Source organism: Lepidochelys olivacea, assembly GCF_965140295.1.
Source record: "Lepidochelys olivacea isolate rLepOli2 genome assembly, chromosome: 1".
Taxonomy (NCBI): Eukaryota; Metazoa; Chordata; order Testudines; family Cheloniidae; genus Lepidochelys; species Lepidochelys olivacea.
Genome location: NC_140411.1, coordinates 178,915,927 through 178,937,127, shown reverse-complemented (window position 1 = coordinate 178,937,127; position 21,201 = coordinate 178,915,927). Strand labels below are relative to the sequence as shown.

The 21,201-nt window shown below is 39.8% G+C and overlaps 1 protein-coding gene across 1 annotated transcript in view; it reads left to right on the top strand.

Moving 5' to 3' along the window:
- The window catches only part of LOC311514308 (multidrug resistance-associated protein 1-like), a 58,583-nt gene that overhangs the window by 19,088 nt on the left and 18,294 nt on the right, over positions 1–21,201 (top strand). The window contains exons 6-15 of the mRNA XM_084616803.1: positions 1,048–1,302; positions 4,513–4,578; positions 5,942–6,079; positions 9,659–9,805; positions 12,368–12,452; positions 12,581–12,647; positions 13,403–13,529; positions 15,564–15,740; positions 16,923–17,090; positions 18,714–18,900. Coding sequence (XP_084472929.1) covers positions 1,048–1,302; positions 4,513–4,578; positions 5,942–6,079; positions 9,659–9,805; positions 12,368–12,452; positions 12,581–12,647; positions 13,403–13,529; positions 15,564–15,740; positions 16,923–17,090; positions 18,714–18,900 — 1,417 coding nt within the window. The remainder of the gene's footprint in view (positions 1–1,047; positions 1,303–4,512; positions 4,579–5,941; positions 6,080–9,658; positions 9,806–12,367; positions 12,453–12,580; positions 12,648–13,402; positions 13,530–15,563; positions 15,741–16,922; positions 17,091–18,713; positions 18,901–21,201) is intronic.

Here is a 21,201-nt window from a genome sequence, read left to right as displayed (position 1 = left end):
TGTAAAGGCGGAGGGCTGTGTGTGTGTGTGTGTGTGTAAGTTTGAACAAAAATAATTCATCCATTTTTGAGCAAAAAGAAGGCTGAATTCCCCTCCATCCCTAGCCTTTTTAAAAAATAAAAACTACTTATGCAACCTTTCCTTGAATTGCTCTAGCATTGAAGTGGTGGGAGCAGAAAGTTGAAATTTTGGCCAGGAAATCTCCTCTCTAGGGGAGAAAAGTTGAGATCTTCAGCATTTCAGTGAAAATTGGATTTGATTTGGCACAGCAGTGCTACTTTGAAAGTTGCAGTATGCACAATAGTTTAGGAACGGTTGTGTTTTTTTAAAAGTAACTTTCACCTGATGTTTTAGATGAACTCTGTAAATGTGTGCATAGCTAATACATGTAGTAGGCCCTGTCTCATTCAGCGCAAGGAAGCTTAGGTGCTAATAAAGCTCAAGAACTTTTCTGGAGAGAGAGAAGATATCTCTATAGCTGGTCTGTGTTGAGTTTGTGAGCTACAAAGTATTTACTGTACTGTAGTGCACAGCAAATGAGGCAAAGATGCTTTCTTTTTTCCCCCTTTTAAATTTACTGTGTAATGAATGAGGCAGGACTGTGCATGGGTTGCTACACAGTGCATCTTATACTTACTGTGCACAATCTGAAGGATGCAAGGGCTGAAACAATTCACTGTCTCTATTTAATGTGTCCAAAAGACAACCTCCTCTTTCAGGAGACTCAAACTAGCCTCAAACATTAGGTGAGATTCTGTGCTGCACTTCTAAGACAGCCTGTAACTGTCTTCCTTGGTTTCTGCACTGGGGGGTATTCTCTCTTGGCCTCATATAGGGCTTGTAAAACCCCTTTACCCCACTCTGGCCCCTTTAGCTCATATGCGGGGGCCAAAGCAGTGCGGGGAATCTCATCCATTGAGTGCAATTTAGCTGTTACTTTATTATGGCTAAGACAGGTCTTTGAAAACACCTTTAAAATAAAGTACATATTTAAGAAAGGTAGTTCATTTTGTAACCGTACACTCTGGTTTCTTGCTATTGTTGCAGGCTTTAAGCTTAGCTAATTCTTCACGGAGAAAATATACAACTGGTGACATTGTTAACTTGATGTCAGCAGATGCTCAACAACTTATGGAACTGACTGTAAACCTCAACCTTCTATGGTCAGCACCTTTTCAGATCCTGATGGCTATAGTCTTTCTCTGGCAAGAACTGGGCCCATCAGTGCTAGCAGGTGTTGCAGTGCTCGTCTTGGTTATACCTATAAATGCTTTTGTTGCTGCAAAAGTGAAACGGCTGAGGGTAAGAAACCTAAATGTAAATGCTGGAAACAATTGTGGTGTTACAATGAAGAGCTGATTTTTAAAGAAGAACGTAAAACTAATGTAGGCACAAAATAACCAGATTCCTTTGTTGGAGGGGGAGCTTTTGGTATATCGTCTATCAATATTTAGATCACTAAACTTTATCTATAAACAAAAAACAATAAACCGAAGAGATTTTGTGTATCTGTAGAAGTGTTATAGGCCATAATCCTACAAACACTTATGCATGTGCTTAACTTTACACACAAGTCATCCTGTTCAACTCACTGTTAGCAAATTTCTGGCAATAGTTAGGATTTCTGGTTTTAGGACAAAACTGACTAAAATACCAACAAAATAGTAAGGTGTGTTTTCAGGGGCTTGTTATTAAATAAAATGGAAGTCAAAAATCCAAAGGTCCAAATCCTACAACTGCTGCACCCATGTGGAGTACTAAATAGGGTGATCAGATGTCCCGATTTTATAGGGATAGTCCCAATATTCAGGGCTTTGTCTTATATAGGCACCTATTTCCCCCCACCCTTTTTCCTGATTTTTCACACTTGCTATCTAGTCCCTGAAGCGCTATTGAGTCAGCAACTGATTTGGGCCTATATCTTTTCCCTGTTCACAGTTTTCATTTGGGGGTGAAGAAGGAAAAGAAAATAGGAGAGGTAGCCCATACGTTTTTGGGTGTTAATCCCCAGGAGCAGAGGATGTTGACATAGGTGTTAACATGGCTTCCCTTCTGTCAGTAAAGAGCAGGTCTTAAAAAAAAAAATCATATGCCTAAAGATAAACACCACAAACCAGACACTCTGCTTACAGTGTGAAATACTGACCAGAAGAGTTAGTCACAGAAGTGAGTGTGCCAGTAATTCAATACATTTAAATTAATAATACACGTTTGATTTAGGCCCTAAATCTAGGTTTAATTAACAAAAAAGCTTTTACAAACCTTTCCATGATTACTATAATTAATTTAAGTGGGGGTTGGGAAGTGGAATAAGTGACCTTCCTCAGCAGAGATGAAATGATCTGACCATGATCTGTAGTAAAAGGTGCAGGAGGTAATTCTGGGAAAAGATATCTTTGTGAGGATCCTCTCAGAGATTTCACTTTCATGCTCTGACTCACACCATCCCATTGAGGTGTGTGTGTGTGGGGGGCAGATTAGCCCCCCCAATACTCAGAAAAGGCTGCACGACCCACTCTGAAACCTGCCTCCACAACCCCTCTCTCTGGCTCCCTGATACCACAGCTCCATTGGCACCCTTTTATCATGGACTTCCCTTGGCCACAGCTGCCCATGATCCACAGAAAGAATAAAAACAGCCCAAACTATTATTTTTTCCAAGGAAACTTTACAGGGCTATAAGGGAAGCTATTTGTATTCCCCAGCATACCCTGTTTCTAGCTGCTTATGCAGTGAGGGCCATGGACCTGTGGAGAGGTCTGGTCTATGTGTCTGTGAAAACAGTGCCACAGCTGACCTCCACCAGGAGGAAGGGGAGGGCAGATTTTTACACAGAAGTTCCCCTCACCATACAGATCTTGTCAGTGATGTGAAGGGAGAAGGAGAAAAGTGAGGGCGAGTGCAGTGATCTTGGCCACTGTTTGCAACCCAAAGTGTTCTGCCTAAGTATCCTAATAACCAGAGTGTGAAAGGTGTTAAGTGAAACTGACTAGCATGTTTTCATTGAGCGAATTGAGTGAAATGCACAAATTAAATCTAGCATAAGTAGTAAGAAGAGAGGATTTTTTTTAAAAATTCAGGTTTTAGTCATCAAAGATGTTGTCAGTAACAGAGGAAAGGAATTTCTTTTTCAAAATATGCTCTTTAACCTAAGTATTCCTTCACATCTCACAAATCAGACTGGGCCAAATTCTGTTTGCTTTTGTCACAGAAATAGTTTCAGCAGTTTTTTGGGACTACTTACATGTGGTAGGTGAGCAGGATTTGACTCCTTGTGAGTGACTATTAAAGTCAATTTGCAAATGGTTACTACTCCATGGAAAAATATAATGAATAATCTATTCAAGATTTTAAGGAATCAACATCACAATTTTTTTTATAAATCATAATTTAGATGTTTAAGCATTGTTAAGATTAATCTATTTTGTAATTCTAGAACACTGAGAACTGAAACTCTAATTAGGAGGCTTTTAATTAGAATCTAAGAAATGCAGTTATTACTGTAATCATGCTGCAGGAAGTATTACAAAAAAATCAAGATGATATTTTTTAAAGAAAAAGTGCTATTAGAGAGGACATACCAATCCTTTTATCATATGATGATAAAATGATATACATGTCAGATACCAAATGTGAAGTAAATTTGACAATGTAACGTGTACAGTACAAGAATTTTTTTCCAAGAGAGTCAATAATAGAGTACAGAGTAACAGCCGTGTTAGTCTGTATTCGCAAAAAGAAAAGGAGTACTTGTGGCACCTTAGAGACTAACCAATTTATTTGAGCATAAGCTTTCGTGAGCTACAGCTCACTTCATCGGATGCATACTGTGGAAAGTGTAGATGATCTTTTTATACACACAAAGCATGAAAAAATACCTCCCCCCACCCCACTCTCCTGCTGGTAATAGCTTATCTAAAGTGACCACTCTCCTTACAATGCGTATGATAATCAAGGTGGGCCATTTCCAGCACAAATCCAGGGAGACTGCTGAAATTCAGAGAGACTGCTGAATTGGAATTCACTTGCAAATTGGATACAATTAACTTAGGCTTGAATAGAGACTGGGAGTGGCTAAGTCATTATGCAAGGTAACCTATTTCCCCTCTTTTTTTCCTACCCCTCCCCCCCCATCAGACATTCTTGTTTAATCCTGGATTTGTGCTGGAAATGGCCCACCTTGATTATCATACACATTGTAAGGAGAGTGGTTACTTTAGATAAGCTATTACCAGCAGGAGAGTGGGGTGGGGGGAAGTATTTTTTCATGCTTTGTGTGTATAAAAAGATCTTCTACACTTTCCACAGTATGCATCCGATGAAGTGAGCTGTAGCTCACGAAAGCTTATGCTCAAATAAATTGGTTAGTCTCTAAGGTGCCACAAGTACTCCTTTTCTTTTTGCGAATAATAGAGTAGTAGCTGTGTTCACTGTCTGAAGTACACAAAATATGTTTGAATCTCTGATATTTTTTAAAAAATTGTAAGCATTGCTCTCTCTTTTTTAAACTAGAAAAGCCAAATGAAGAATACAGATCAGCGAGTGAAACTACTAAATGAAATCTTGCATGGAATAAAGGTAATACCAGCAGCTAATGAGTTTCATTGCTCTCCCTAATAAAGATGAACAACTATGTTATTCAGAAAACTAGGGTTTTGTCACTGAACCTTTCGACTGATAATGTAGGAAAGAAGAATTTAGGGGAAAATATATTCTGTTATATAACTACTTAAAGTGGATTTTTAAAGCATTATTAAAATAAGAGATGTGATTATAAAATATAGATTACCCATGATATTTTGATCATGTTCTCTTGTTTTATTTTTTAATCAGCACAGATAGTTTGTCATTAGGTGGTTGGAAATCTTCACTAAACTTCACTTTTCTTGAAGAACAAAATTGAGTTTTTCAAATTTGTTCTTGTTTCTGAAAATCTATTTGTCATTTATGCTTCTTCAATTTTTAAATATTGAGGTAGCCAGTACTTCAAATTATTCACAGTTCATTCTGCATTTTTCTGAAGTTTTGTGGATTTCTAACCACAGACATTGGTGCTGCTATAAAATGTATATAATACTTGCTTTAAGATGTTGCTTCTTGTTTGCAAGTAAGATAGAGAATATTTTTATCATGAAAGTGCTAGTATGATGGACTGGTAGCTATTTGCCAATACAAAGCTTGAAACCTCTCCTTCCTTGGGCATTTTGTGTTCTTTTCATTCATAATACCACCTTATATAGTATCTTTCATGTAGATGGATCCTAAGAGTTTCTTTCCAGATTCTATGGGCATACTTGCTTCAATTAAACTACTCACATAGCTAAAGGGTTAGGCCCTACTTGTATATGTAAATTCTTCTGTCTGGTGTTCTGGACAATAGTAAAGGATGTTTTCAGGTGTCCTTAGGAGTCCTTTGGCCACACTTTAAATTTACTTCCTTATCAGATAACAGTATTGTCTGGACATACCACCTGGAGATGATCAGTCTTACATGCTGTGCACCAGAAAAATGACATAAGCGTGTAGCTTACCAAGCTGATTTTTTCCCACATCAGAAAGTGATAGAAGAGGGTTACAATGAAGTCAGATGGTGGCACCTCTGTGAATAAATTTAATAAACTAAAATGTACATGGGGTGAATGCTGATAGTAGTAATCTGGAATAATAAGTAATCCACCAAAACAGGAGCATAGTGAAATGTATAGAGCTCAAGGTGACTACACTATAGCATTCTTCATAACAAATCTCATTTTGGGTTATATTGGGTCTTGCTGGGACAATATTTCATTTGTAGAAGCTATCCACTGGAAAATGCAAGTGTTGGATATTTACAGTTTTGTATTGTTCAACATTTGCAGATACATTTTTGGAATTTAAACTCATTTTAACAATCACTGCTGTTGATTTACTAAGATGTAATTTTCTGTTTATTTGTATTTAGATTCTTAAACTTTATGCATGGGAACCTTCATATCAGAAGAAGGTTGTGGAAATACGAGAACATGAAATAGGTGTTCTGAAGTCATCTGGGTACCTGACAACTTTCTCCATGCTAACTTTAACCTGTATCCCTTTTATGGTGCGTTACTTAACAATATCCATTTTTGTAGCTAGCTATCACTCTCACCAGAGTATCTGAGAGCCTCACAACCATTAATGAATTTATCACCACAATATCTCTGTGAGGTCTGGAAGTATTATTATAATACCCGTTTTACATAGGGGAATTGAGGCATAGAGAGATTGTGACTTTTCCAAGGTCATACAGGAAATCTGTGGCAGAGCCAGGAATGAAATCCAGATCTCTTCAGTCCAGTCCAGTGTCTTATTCCAAAGACCCTCCTTCTGTAATGTAAACAGTCACACATTCTTTTTTTAATAGCGTTGATTCTTGTTGATATCCCCATTAAGCATCTAAGACAAGTTTTTGCTTTTTTTCCATGCTCAGATTTTTAAAAGGAAACAAGATTGGGGTGGAGGTGTGGAAAGAGGTACACATTCTAGTTCTTCTGAGAAGAATAACTTTCTGTGGGTGAAAAAAGATACCTTACATCAGAGTGAGATAGAGACAACTTAAGCCTGGCTGTGCTGGATAATATACTTGAGAAGGACAGAAGCTAAATTCCCTCCGACACACTCCTTGAAGTTGATAGCATCTGTTAGAGGTTCCCCCATCAAACTCCCTACATAGCAAATAAAGCTTCTCGCAGTTATTCACAAAAGTCACAATCTGTTTAGTACGCTTCCACACCTACTGATAGCATAGCTATATTCAGAAGTCAGATAAGAATTTTTTTTTCCCTCCTCTGAAGCCACATAACTAGGGCCCTACCAAATTCACGGTCCATTTTGGTCAATTTCACAGTGATAGGGTTTTAAAAAATGTAAATTTAATAATTTCCGCTATTTAAGTCTGAAATTTCAGTGTTGTAATTGTAGGGGTCCTCACCCAAAAGAGGAGTTGTGGGAGGGAAGGGTTCCGCAAGATTATTGTAGGGGTTATTGCCACCCTTACGTCTGCACTGTCTTCAGAGCTGGGCGGCCGGAGAGCAGCGGCTCTTGGCCAGATGCCCAGCTCTGAAAGCAGAGCCACTGCCAGTAGCAGCACAGAAGTAAGGATGACATAGTACAACACTTTTACTTCTGCACTGCTGCCTGCAGAGCTGGGACCTCAATCAGCAGCCGCCACTCTCTGGCTGCCCAGCTCTGAAGGCAGCAGTGCAGAAGTAAGGGTGGCCTGGTATGGTTTTGTCACCCTTACTTCTGCGCTGCTGCTGGCAGGGCGCTGCCTTCAGAGCTGGGCACCTGGTAAACAGCCGTTGCTCTCGAGCCACCCAGCTCTGAAGGCAGTGCAGACATAAGGGTGGCAATACCACAAACTCCTAAAATAACCTTGTTACACCCACTCCGTTTTCAGTCAGGACCATCAATTTGAGAAACTCTGGTGTCCCATGTGAAATCTGTATCGTATACGGTAAAAACACACAAAAGACCAGATTTCACAGGGGGAGACTAGATTTCATGGTCCGTGACACATTTTTCATGGCCATGAATTTGGTAAGGCTCTACACATAACAAGCAATTGCTATAGTAAAGTACCAAAAACAACATAAGTGAACACATTTATTTCTGCAGCACACCTGATCTTCTGAGCTAAAGCCTACATCTGCTGGAAAATTGGGGGACCATGTGTTAGTAGATTGAATTCATAACTGGGAGTCAGAAACTCATGGGTTAATTCCAGTTTACTGTATGGATTTAGGCCAATCTTTTAACTCTTCTCTGCTAGTTTTTTCATTTGTAAAAGTGGGATACTGATGTTTATTTGTGTATTATAAATCACAACCATGTTATGATGCATGATTTGTAAAGTACTAAATAATAATTGCAGAAGTGCAACTGTTACTGCATAATACATTTGTGCATTTACCTCAGTAACATATTTCATCCCTTCCTAAATTCCTGCAGAAGAAAGAAAATGATACAATTTAATTATATAAGTAAACACTGTTGAAAAATCATGTGGTCATATGGTGACCAGCTCTGTTATCATTATGCCTTTCTGCTTTTTAAAGTTTGGAAGATGCTTTTAATCCTTGTTTTTAGCAACCTCCTCTCTCTTCCCTTCCCTTCCTCTCTGCCACTCCCCTCCCTGCCACTGAACTGTAAGGTTCTGAATTTTAAGAAACTAAAACTGTTCAAAAAAGAATAACAAGACTTCTAGCCAACTTCATCCCAACTCCGTTTCAGTGGAGTTACACTAGGAATGCATTTGGCCCTTCAGACTTAATCACTTCAATAAATAGGAGAAAGTATGGGCCAGATCCTCACCTGGATAAGTCCTGTTTTGTCAAACTAAAGTAGAGAAGTTTCAGAGTAGCAGCTGTGTTAGTCTGTATCCGCAAAAAGAAAAGGAGTACTTGTGGCACCTTAGAGACTAACAAATTTATTTGAGCATAAGCTTTCGTGAGCTACAGCTACAGCTCATAAAAGCTTATGCTCAAATAAATTTGTTAGTCTCATGGTGCCAAAAAGTCCTCCTTTTTTTTTAAAAAAAGTAGAGAAGTATCTTTTTCTCCTTTTTATCATCTTTAACAAAACATAAGCCTTTAAAATATATCCATTCTGTGTGAAATGCCTGGGTTAGTTAACTTGATTTTCAGAGCACTCATGTAAAACGTACATGTCCAAATTCTTTGTTGCTTTATATCTGGCTGCAGCTTCATTGACTTCAGTTGCTTTGTCCATTTACAGCTGCTGAGAATTTGACCTTTATTAGAATGTCACATGTTTTTAGGAATAGTAAAACCTAGGTGATCCTTCATGACCTTCTAGTAAGGCTGAAACTAGAGCTGGTTGGGAATTTGTCGACTTAAATATTTTTCTTCAGAAAATGCCGATTCATTGAAACAAAACCTGTTCATGGGAGAGGGACAGTTTTGACACTTCTTGTGGAAAAAAATTGGAAAAATTTCAGAGTTGCCAGTTTCCCATTTTGACATTTTTGAAACAAAAAAGTCCTTTTCTTTAGTTCAAAATGACTTTTTTCATTTTGAAATGCAAGCTAATTATAGTAAATAAAATTTAAAAATGAAAATCGTCAAAATTGACAGAGAGTGTTTCATGTGCGCTGAATGGAATGTTTCCTCACACTGTCAGTCCATAAATATGTGCGATGGACTTTTTGTCCCAATTCAGGACCAAAAATCTGTTTCCTGCCCCATTCTAACAGAAACACCTTCATTTGTTTATGTCAGTAGGCATGCAATTGCTTGTTAAAATGACAGTGCCAATATACTGTGGAAAAAGCAGACAGTGGGCATACAAGTGCCAATCAACAAATGGAGACTATTGAGACCTTCAAATAGACTGAAATCCAATGGGAATATTATGTGTGTACAAACTTAAGTATGAAATGGAATTTTATACCACAAGATATAAGAGCTTGTATTTAGTCTAAAGACAGAAGTATGTTCGTTTTAATGCATGAATAGTAGCACAGTTTGTGTTTCAGTTTGCATTAAGCTGTAGTCAACATCCAGCTCTTAATTGCTACCATCATATTTTTGTAGCAGGAATCATTGAAAAGTAAAACTAAGCAGGATGAGAAAAGTAATGAAAAAATAATCACCCCCTCCCCTCCTTTTTTTTTTTAAAGGTCTCATTGGCTACGTTTGGAGTGTATTTTCTGCTGGATCAAGAGAATGTCCTAACTGCAACTAAAGTTTTTACATCTATTTCTTTGTTTAATATTTTGCGACTGCCTTTGTTTGATTTGCCAACAGTGATCTCTGCCGTAGCCCAGGTAAAATCTAAATCAAATGCAAATAGGTGTCAAAAAAGGATGACATTTATGGCCCTTTATTAATCTCCAGGGTGTCATGTGGTTTAATCTATTTTAAGATTAAGGTTAAGCCACCTGATTATTTCTAGTTTTATTTTGTTGAAATTTTCATGTCTTTGAGGGGTGGGAGAGGCACTGGTATTGGAGGGGGTTTCAGAGTACATTATCTTTTGATGTGAACATATTATAAGGAATGACCAGCAGGTGGCATGAGTACTGTTCCTATTTCTACTTGTGCTCTATCTACTGTTTCTATATGTAGTTCAGTTTCTTGTAAAGAAAGTAGCAAGGCCATTGTCAGCAGATGCCCTCTCCATCCTGCTGTCAGACATGGGCAACAAACTATGCTGAATCAGAACTCAACCCTTCCTGGGGTTTGGTTTTATTAACCCAGAAATTAGCAGGAGTATAACAAAATTGAGCTAAGTCTCCCCAAGCGTGGCTGCTGCCTTAGGACTGCTCAGTTTATATGCTAAATGTTCCCTCTCTCTTCCGGAGAGCTAATCCACAAACAACCTGTCTCAGACTTTGTCTCCACTGACACACAGATGTTTTTTAAACAGCAAGATAACTAACGAGCGTGGAAACAAGTCACTCGTAGTGTTTGCCACAAGGTAGCTAGCAGGTCAGCATTGTACCCCAATGCTGGTAGCTAGCAGGTCAGCATTGTACCCCAATGCTGGTAGCTAGCAGGTCAGCATTGTACCCCAATGCTGGTAGCTAGCAGGTCAGCATTGTACCCCAATGCTGGTAGCTAGCAGGTCAGCATTGTACCCCAATGCTGGTAGCTAGCAGGTCAGCATTGTACCCCAATGTGGTTGACTTTGCTTCATTTACCTTAAATAAAACTAAAGTGCATTGTCTCCACTATGTTTTTCCAGTAGAATAATAGCTAAAGCACCCTTTTTTTGTCAGTGAAGACATAACCTTCATGAGTCAGCAGAGCCTACTTCCCACTGGGACACGATTATCAATGCTGTCTAACAGGGTGTGGTGTTTCAAGTGAATACTGCTGCCCACCTAAATCAGTGGTCTCCAAACTTTTCAGGGTTGCGCCCCTCCTTGACCCTGTCCGTGCCCCTGCCAGAGCCGGGGCTGGGAGTGGGGCTGCAGCTTGGGAGGGGGAACATAGACAGGGGTAAGGGGTCTGAGGCTGGGGCCGCAGCTGAGATGCGGCTGGGAATGGAGCCCTGGCTGGGGTCCAAGGCTGGGGAGAGGGCTGGAGCTGCAGCCAGGAGCTGAGGCTGGGCATGGGGCCAAGGCTCGGAGTGGGGCTGGAGCAGATATGGGGGCATAGCGGAGCTGGGTGGCTCTCCCGCTCCGCTCCCTGTGGGGGCTGGCCCAGGTCCCACACTGCCTCCTGGAATGTTCCTCTGTGCCTCCCTACAGGTGTTGTACCAATAAAATAAAAACCAGCAGGATCTTATTAAAGGGAAAAAGGCAAAATACCACATTTATTGTGAATACAGAAAGAATCATAGTAAGCAGTTAGTTATAGCTATAACATGCCATTCAATCTCCTATTTATTCACACATTCATTCATACAAACACACACACACACCCACACACACACAGGTTCTGCAAGGTTGTTATCATAGTTACCAGCCTTAGAGTTGCTCATGCCAAGCCACTGGCCAGGTGGCCTGGACATGAGGAGGGAGCAGGGCCTTGTCAGATGCTCATCTGATGCTCCTGGAAGTGGGTTTGCAGAATCAGACCCCAAAGTTCTCACTTTTTAGAGTCTATTTTTATAGGAATTTCTTCCTATGCCAGTCTGTGGGAATTGCTTCATCATGCTGTTGCTGAATCAATCAGCAGATAGCACATTCCTGACGGCTCCAAGATGTTATCTTGTTCTTTGGTTCTCCCATTCTTGAGGCTGTTGGGTGGATTCCAGTCTGCCCTCCGGGGGGGTCCTCTGGTTATTTCCACTTGACGCCTTCTTCAGCCGATGGACACTGGATTCTTAGGCTGGCACCTCCCTGATCATTCAGTTATCATCTACACCAAGCATCCATCCACATACATCCTCTATCTCTATTTTAATCACAATGGTTAATACAACAAAAGGGCGGGGAGTCTCTGGGTGCTGTTTCTGTTGTTACAGAGTATTGCTTTGAGTCTCTCTCTCTGTGAATTGCTTTGAGAACAGACTCTGTCTTGGAATGTACTAACACAATTAGCAGCTTGCAAGTTTCACACATAGAGGGAGAGAAAGTACCAAAAACCAAGAGACCTCTTAATTAGTAATACCCTGGAATTTAAACTCTGGGGAATCAAACTCATTTGTGATTTTAATACAGAACTTCTTTAATATGATCCAACACAGGGTGCGCCCCACAGTTTCGGGACCACTGGCCTAAAACTTCAGCTACCTTTATGAATGTACATAAGGAAAACATTTTCTGTTCATTTCCCATCTCAGAATAAATGAATAGACATGTTTGTTTCTTGGTGTAATCTAGAATATATGAAGTATTGCTTAAAAAACCAAATAGCATAAAAGTTTGTGCATTCTACAGACAAAGGTTTCTCTGGGTCGTTTAGAGGATTTTCTGTATTCTGAAGACCTCGACCCTCAAGACATCAACACAAACTACAGTGGAAGTAAGCAGGGTTTTGTTGTTGTTTCTGTTGTTGTTATTCAATGTCTGCAGAAACAAATTGATTAACCAGCAATATCAGCTGAGGGGCTGCCTCTGTAACTTATTGTTGATTTCTCTTTATTGCAACAGATCATGCTGTGGGATTTATTGGTGCTTCTTTCCGATGGGAGAAGACTGGACCTTCAATCTTAAATAAGTAAGAATCAAGGTTTGTGAAGTAACTTTGAACAAGAATCTGTACAGGCATCACATTCTGCTAGGCGGAGTTTACATAGATCATGACATAACCGTCCACCTAGTGCAAGGTGCAGCACGTTGTGATGTCCCAGAACAGCGAGGTGGGAGACTGACTCCCCAGACCACAGTATCCCTCCGGATCTCCCCACTACTCAGGGAATGGAATAAACCCGTAACAGCGCATGCTTCCTGAGGTGCTGGCACTGCTATGTGACCAGAGCTGTCTTCTCCTACCGCATTGCTACTCATGATGCAGGTAGCCAGAACAGAGACATGAAGGCACAAGATGGCCCAGTACCTCCGCACAGCTGCACAAGCTGGACCACTGAGCCCCCTGAAAGCATTTGTGAAAATAGCTACAAATCAAACAGGGTGTTTTTGTTTTCCTTTCGGAACTTACATGGTCTCTTACTGTTGTTAATCTTGTACTGTGTGGTGGCTTCCTACTGCACTGTTGCCCTGATTCTGCAATTGATAGTGTATGGTGAATTTTTAACATGCAGAGAGACACTACAGTCTCCTTAAGTCCATAGCTTTTCAGGGTTCTAGAGTATGCTCTAGTCACAGGTATCCAAACTGAAATATTCACCTCCCCAGTCACAGTGGAGTAGGCTGTATTTTTGCCGTTTAGTGTCCACTAAAGAGGATTCTACTCTGTACACAGTACAGTGTTTATAGAAGATTACTGTTGTTTGTCTTCCTAAATGTTTCCAGTTTGAACATGAAGATCCCAGAAGGCTCTTTAGTTGCTGTGGTGGGGCAGGTTGGATCTGGAAAGTCATCTCTCCTTTCTGCTATTCTTGGAGAAATGAACAAGTTTGAAGGAACAGTCCAGAGAAAAGTAAAGTTGATTTTGTTTCTTGTATCCACAGTTATATTATTACAATATGACTGTTTTATAGAGGATGGTTTATTTGTGAATATAATAAAATATATTGACAATGGAAGCATTTCTTTTAGTATGCTGACCATTGGATTCTTTGAAAAAATGGCTTGGTGGCATTCATGTTACTTGTCAAGTTAACTGATTCGCAGCCACCTACTCTAAAACTAATATGATTTAGTTTTCATAAACCTATAATTATTTATATTTATAATTATTGATTGCAAAAATCCTTAGGATTAAGATCATGCATCAAGCCTACACATCCTACAGTGGCTGGTTTAGAAGAGTGATACAACCGTAACTCATTTGGAGCAGTGATATAGTTTTGCAGGAGATAGTCAGCCATTTCACAATGGCTTACACATAGAAAGGAGAGAAAACATTTAAATGGGGGAAAGTGAGTTGTGGACAGAGATGGAAGGAAGTTCATTCTGCCCCTCTCAATGATAACAGCTCCCTTGGCATAAACTCTTTCTGTGGTTGAACAGAGTGAGGAAATTGTCCAAGTGCCCATCACAATAAAATAGAATTTAAAGAGGCTTATATTAGGCTAAAACAGCTAAGCAGAAAGATAACCTCTCAACATAGCCCACACTAATAATAATACTTATCATACCAAACACTGTAAATAAATTAACCAATCACCATAATACTGATAAATGCAGAGTTGTCAAGTAACTCCTGAGTTTGAGTCACTTTGGAGTAAGATTAGAATTTGTTAGTCCCTTTCTTCCATTCCTATGTAAATCCGCTAGACCATATTGCCTTTCACTAATGTTTAAATAAAGAGGGGTCTGAAGTCTCTTGCTAATTTACAGCAAGCGAATCAATTTAGTACATTTTAGTGGAAATAAAAAACAACAACAACAAAAGTGAGGGGGAGCCTCTTTGGGACAGGGAACTATATAGAGCAGGGATTGGCAGCCTTTGGCACGTGCCCGTCAGGGAAATCCGCTGGCTGGCCGGGACGGTTTATTTACCTGCAGCGTCCGCAGGTTTGGCCTATCGCAGCTCCCACTGACTGCGGTTCGCCATTCCAGGCCAATGGGGGCTGCAGGAAGTGGCGTGGGCTGAGGGATGTGGGGGCTGCTGCTTCCCGCAGCCCCCTTTGGCCTGGAACGGTGAACCACTGCCAGTGGGAGCTGCAATCGGCCGAACCTGCAGATGCGGCAGGTAAACAAACCAGCCTGGCCCGTCAGCGGATTTCCCTGATGAGCCGCGTGCCAAAGGTTGCCAATTCCTGATATAAAGTAAGCTACTGAAGAGTTAGTATGGATTCATTGGGTGGAGGATGATGTCAATGAATCTCATCGTATTTCTTAATAAAATTAATAGATTTTCATAGATTTATGCATTTAAGTCAGAAGGATCCACTATGATCATATAGTCAGGAGCTTTTAAAATCATCACTCCTGTCCCATAAAACCATGTTAGTTTCTAGTGTTGACATTTTTATCTAGCTGGATCATCAGTGGTACATAAAGGCAGTGTGTAACTAACCACAGGAGTTTCCAGAATTAAGCAGTACTTCACCTTGTTGTTCTAATTGAGCAATGCTTCAAAACTGGCTTTACATTAAAAACCGCAAATTAAACCAAAATATAATCTTCCTATATTTGCCACGTACTAACTACAGGTCCAGTTTTGCTACCTTTAAGTGCACTGAGTAATACCTTAGGATGCAAGAAGTCCTATTGCTCTCAATGAGGCTACTCAATGAGTAAGATTTTACTCAATTCGTGTAAGGGTGACAGTATAGTGTGCACATGCCCTCATAACATGCACAGTATTTCAGCCAGTATCTTCAACAGCTTGGTTTGGAACATTTGACTTTTTAGAATTCTAACAGTTTGACTATGCTAATGTTTTAGAAGTAATAACCAATGACTTTACTTTGAAATATAATTTGAACAGCAGATGTTCTTAAAATGCTATCTTACCACATGTAGAACTGTCCAAATGAGAGTGTTGCCTTTTCTCTTTATTTAGGGTTCAGTGGCTTATGTTTCCCAGCAGGCCTGGATGCAGAATTCCATTTTGCAAGAAAATATTCTCTTTGGCTCAGATCTGAACAGGCCATATTATGAGAGGGTTTTGGAAGCCTGCGCTCTACTACCAGATTTGGAGCAGTTACCAAATAGGGATCAAACGGAGATTGGAGAAAGGGTGAGAACTTGAAAAATCACATGCAGTCACTCAGCTGAGCTGTAGTTCACAATGTCTTCCAAATGCATTTAGTTTGCTAAGGCTATGTCTACACTACATTGCCTTCAGCAAAATTTATGTCACTTAGTGGTGTGAATATTCCACTCCCCTGAGTGACCTAAATTACGCCAGCATAAGCACTAGTGTGCACAGCGCTATGGCGGCAGGAGAACTTCTCCTGCCAACATAACTACTGCCACATGTTGAGGGTGGATTAATTGTGTTAACGGAGAGCTCTCTCCCGTCAGCATAGAGAGACTACATAAGAGATCTTACAGCTGTGCCGCTGCAACCTCTCTAGTGTAGACGTAGTTTAATTGACATTAAACATGAAAAATACTAGAAAGACCTAACTCTGCCCCAAATGAAATCAGTGGGAACAGAGTTAGGCCAATGCTGGTTGCTTCTGAAAACCCCCCTCCCTTGTCCATAATATTGCTCTCCCCTCTCTACCCCTTTTCCCAGCTTGTGCGCAAACACGCGGATACTTCGCCTATCACAAATCACTCTTGTTTTTTCAAAGGTTACGTATGTTTGTCACAAAGCAGATGTACTGTATAAAATACATCCATATCCTTTTCTAGTCCTAAGCTTGGGAGTTTGCTAGAGCTCCTGTATGGAAGTTAGTGAGAGAACCAGAATGGAAAAGTTTAATTGTAAACTCTTTCAAATAAAGCTAAGTGGACATTTGTAAAACTCTAAGGGGATTTATAGCCACTTCCAAAGAGTTCCTCTTTTGAAGTAAAGCTGTGTCCCTACTTTCATGCTCTATGGTTGACTTACAACAGCAGTTTTAAGCTGTAAACAATTACTTTTAACCCTATAACCTTCAAGAAGAATGGAAAATAAATTATATACATATATTAAAACTACCACAAATATGTTTCATATGTGGTATCTCCTCTTGAAGTGATTTACACAGTCTATTTTCACTTAGTGGTATAGTGTAACTGATAGGAGCTAGACATGCTGCTTGAGAATGACAGTATCTTCCGTCCGATGATGTGAGCTGTAGCTCACGAAAGCTTATGCTCAAATAAATTTGTTAGTCTCTAAGGTGCCACAAGTACTCCTTTTCTTTTTTAGTAAATCATGTGTATCTCTTTTGACTGGTTTGATCTAATAATGCTTTTATTTTCCTAGGGAGTGAATATAAGTGTGGGGCAGAAGCAGAGAGTGAGTCTAGCTAGAGCTGTTTACAGCAATGCTGACCTGTATCTTCTGGATGACCCCTTGTCTGCTGTAGATGTACATGTTGGAAAGCATCTTTTTGAGAAGCTGATTGGGCCCTCAGGGCTCTTAAAAAACAAGGTAAATAAATCAGTCTTCACATAGTACAACAGGCAAATTGAAAATCTTGAATCGTGTCTGAGTGGGCTTGTTATATATGGTAAAAAGAGGGAGCACCTTGTTAAATAAGAAGCCCTGCTGATTATACTATTTGAATCATATCAAGCAGTCTTATGAACACAGACACAATTAACACTTAACCTGGGCTGACCTGGAAGTGTGAAAGGGTACAACTACACTGCAATAAAAAACCTGTGGCACCGAGTTTCAGCATCCAGGGCAACTAACTCAGGCTCGCGGGCCTCAGGGATAAAAAGCACAGTGTAAAAGTTTGGGCTGGGGCTGGAGCCCAGGCTCTGAGCCCCATCTTCCTTGTGCGGTTTCAGAGCTTGGCCTCCAGCCTGAGCCCAAATGTCTTCACTGCACTTTTTAGCCCCTTGAGCCCGAGTCAGCTGACCAGCCAAAGAGGGTCTTTTATTGCAGTACAGATGTACCCATACAGTCTCAGAGAGTCATATAATATTTCGGCTTCCAACTTGGCCCTTGCTCGTTAGTTGACAGAGATTTTAAGAGTGCCGTGGATTCTATCTGTGAGGAGGGAGGAAGGGCCTTGTGGTCACCATTGATCCTTCACCTGGCTGAAAGGGGGGCTGAAGGTTCACAGGTTCTAAGGCCAGAAGGACCCACTGTGATCATCTAGTTATCCTGCATCAGACACAGGCCATAGAACTTCCCCAAAATTCCTATTTGAATTACAACATATCTTTTAAAAAAACTGCTCATGATGGAGAATCCACCACAACCCTTGGGAAGTTGTTCCAATGGTTAGTTATACCACAACCTGTCCCCATTAAAAACTTGCACCTTATTTCCAGTTTGAATTTGTCTAGATTCAACTTCCAAATGTACTTGATAGGAAGTTGCATCCAATGTTAGTGGCAAAAAGGTTTTCTGGTGACCAAAGGAATCCCTGAGGAAGAGTGGGCAGGGGATGGAGTTTTCTCATCTAAAATTTGTTAAAGATTCAAATATCTTGGTGAAAAGTATCTTTCCACAATATTACTGATTTATGCAGATTATTTACTGCTAGCTGATGTCTATGGAATTCATGAATTGGTGGAAGTGGAGATGTTCCTCTTTTTACTTCCCTCTTAACCTTCTCTTCTTCACCTGCTTTATTGGTAATAAACACCTGAAAAAGGAGGTTCCAGTACTGAAAACACTAGTAGTGACAGATGCCTAAACAAGATGAACAGGGCTGCTATCAACATAGATATGGTACTAGGTTGTATTTAGAGGGACTCTTATCAAGAAACTCGAGCTTTCATGATCTTCTGTTATCATTAAAAATGAGCACTTCCCTAATTCTAAAGTATTTTTATTTGTAAGGCTGATACAACATGCCTTAAGAACCATGTGTGCAACAGCAGTATAATAATGTGTACTTTGATCATTACTTAGTTTATTGTAATATGTAACAATGGTAACAATTTCTTCAAATCTATTTGGTTGCTTTAAAGAAGGAGCTAGATAAATTCCTAAGACAATTCCATATGCAACTCTCCTTTTTTAAAAACTCCCTTGTACTGTTAGTATACACTTCATTTTCATATGGTAAAAAATAAAACGTTTTGTGTTTTTCAGACGCGTATTTTAGTGACCCATAACCTGACACTCCTGCCTCAGACAGACGTTATAATTGTAATGGAAGATGGCAGGATAGCGCACATGGGGACCTACCAAGAGCTGCTCTCAGAAAGAGCTAACTTTGCTGAGCTCCTTCAAGTCTTCAGTGCAGAAAATAAAAGTGAAGAAACATCTCAAATGAAAAGTGAGCACATATAGTATTTTTTAATATACCATGTTTTCCGAAAACCTAGTTTTACCTTTCTACATCAATTGCTAAGAAAATATTTTTCCTTTAGGGGATTGAATAGCACAAGGATTTGGTAAAAGAAGCTTTCACCTTTCTATCACTTGTTTGAATTCAGGCAGGTCTAGATACTGAGATTCCAAGTTATAAACTGGAATAAAATTCAGGCACTATTGGAATAATAAGTCATTGACTTCAGGCACCTAAAGGCCCTCCTGTGACCAGGCCCTGTGTGAATATAAGTAATTCCTGGAACAGGAAACTGCCACATAGTTCCATGATTTTTCTGCCTATGCTTTTTTGTCCTGTTAACTCCTAATTGACTTTAGTCAAAGATTCATTTTGGTGTATCTGACACTTCAATAATTCTGACTTTTATAGTCATTTTTAGTTATTACAGTAATACCTGCTGGTACATCACCAATCTACATGGTGTTACATTAGAAACTCCCCTCCATTTCCATAAGTTTGTGGAACATGTTATGGAGAAGTATGGCATAGGAATTGTCAACCTGAGAGCATTTCTCTTCCTCTCACAAATATACAAAGAAAGTGTCCTGCACTTTTCAGAGGGATGTTTAGGCTTAACATTTTATCTAGCTGACAACTCTTTCAGTGTTGCTGGGAAACATTTCACATGGAAAGTTTCTGAATTTATTGTTTGTTTGGTTTTTTTAATGTATTGCTCTAGTGCTGAGAAACAAACAATTCCTTGTTTTGTATCTCCTATTTCTGTATAGTAGTAAAAGATTTAAGGGTGGCAATATTGCAACAGAAAAGCCTCAAAAACAGACTCCAAGGAGAAACTACTGAGCTTGCATTAATATGCAAACTAGATACCATTAACTTGGGTTTGAATAGAGACTGGGAGTGGCTGGGTCATTACACATATTGAATCTATTTCCCCATGTTAAGTATCCTCATACCTCCTTGTCAACTGTCTAAATGGGCCATCTTGATTATCACTACAAAAGTTTTTTTCTCCTGCTGATAATAGCTCATCTTAATTAATTAGCTTCTCACAGTTTGTATGGCAACTTCCACCTTCTCTGTATGTGTGTGTATATATCTATATATCTATATATATATCTTCTTACTATATGTTCCATTCTATGCATCCGATGAAGTGGGCTGTAGCCCACGAAAGCTTATGCTAACATGGCTGCTACTCTGAAACTAGTTAAACAATGTATTCTCAGATTGCAAATGATGCTGCTACTGTGTAAATTGACATGTTTTTTGGTTAGCAAGGCCTCTATGGGTAATCATATATTTATGAAAAATAGTGGGATGGAAGCAAATCAGTTTTTGCATAATGAAATAGGCCAGATTCAACAGAGAGATTATTGCCAAACTTCAAAGGGGACACTCCTGGCAACTGTAAGTAAAGATAATTAACACACAAACTTTAAAAAACAGCTACTATATATTACAGAGATAGAATATACAAATAGATATACAGACATATTACAGATATATATATATATATATTATATCAGTCTGTGTATGTGTGTGTGTGTGTGTATATATATATATATACACACACACACACACACCCCTAGAGGTTTGCCAAGTAGGCAGGCCTCACTTTACCAGTTCCCAGTAACTGTTGCGGTCTTGGTGTCAGTCTGTTTCCCTCTAACTGTGTCTCCCCCTGCTTGAAGGAATGTGTCATTTTCCATCTAGTTCAGTCATGTGTTCCCAAGTTTGACCTTTTTTGACAAACTAGTCCAGTTGACTTAGTGGGGGGCGAGAGGTAGGACATCAAAGTGAATGGCTCTTGCATCGTCTCTTAAGTGTTGGTAGAAAGGTAACTTTCTAATGCCATTGTTCTGCTTCCTGCTTGTTTTCCCTGCAGCCTGCTTGTGAATGATATGTGATCTGCTGTTATATTTCATTAATATTGTATGGTCTGTTAGATTGTTATGTCATTTTCTGTCATGATTACAAGGGGTCAACAGCACATATGCAGGAAAATGGACAATAGCTTCAGATAGTCCCATACAGTGATACTTAAAGGACAATGCAGGTGTTATTTGCTTTCAAATTTTACCTCTGACCATGCTGAGTTGAACAGACCGGTTAGCAGCTACAGGACAGGGGATCCACCCAACTTTGGCGTGGATAAAAGGACAGTCCCTGAAGAACTGAGGGGAGAGGCAATCTGCCGGGGACCAGACTGAATACCAGGCCTCAGAGGTTAGGGTGTCTGGGTTAAGATAGTCCTACTTATGCCTTTAGGTAAGATAGATATATGTG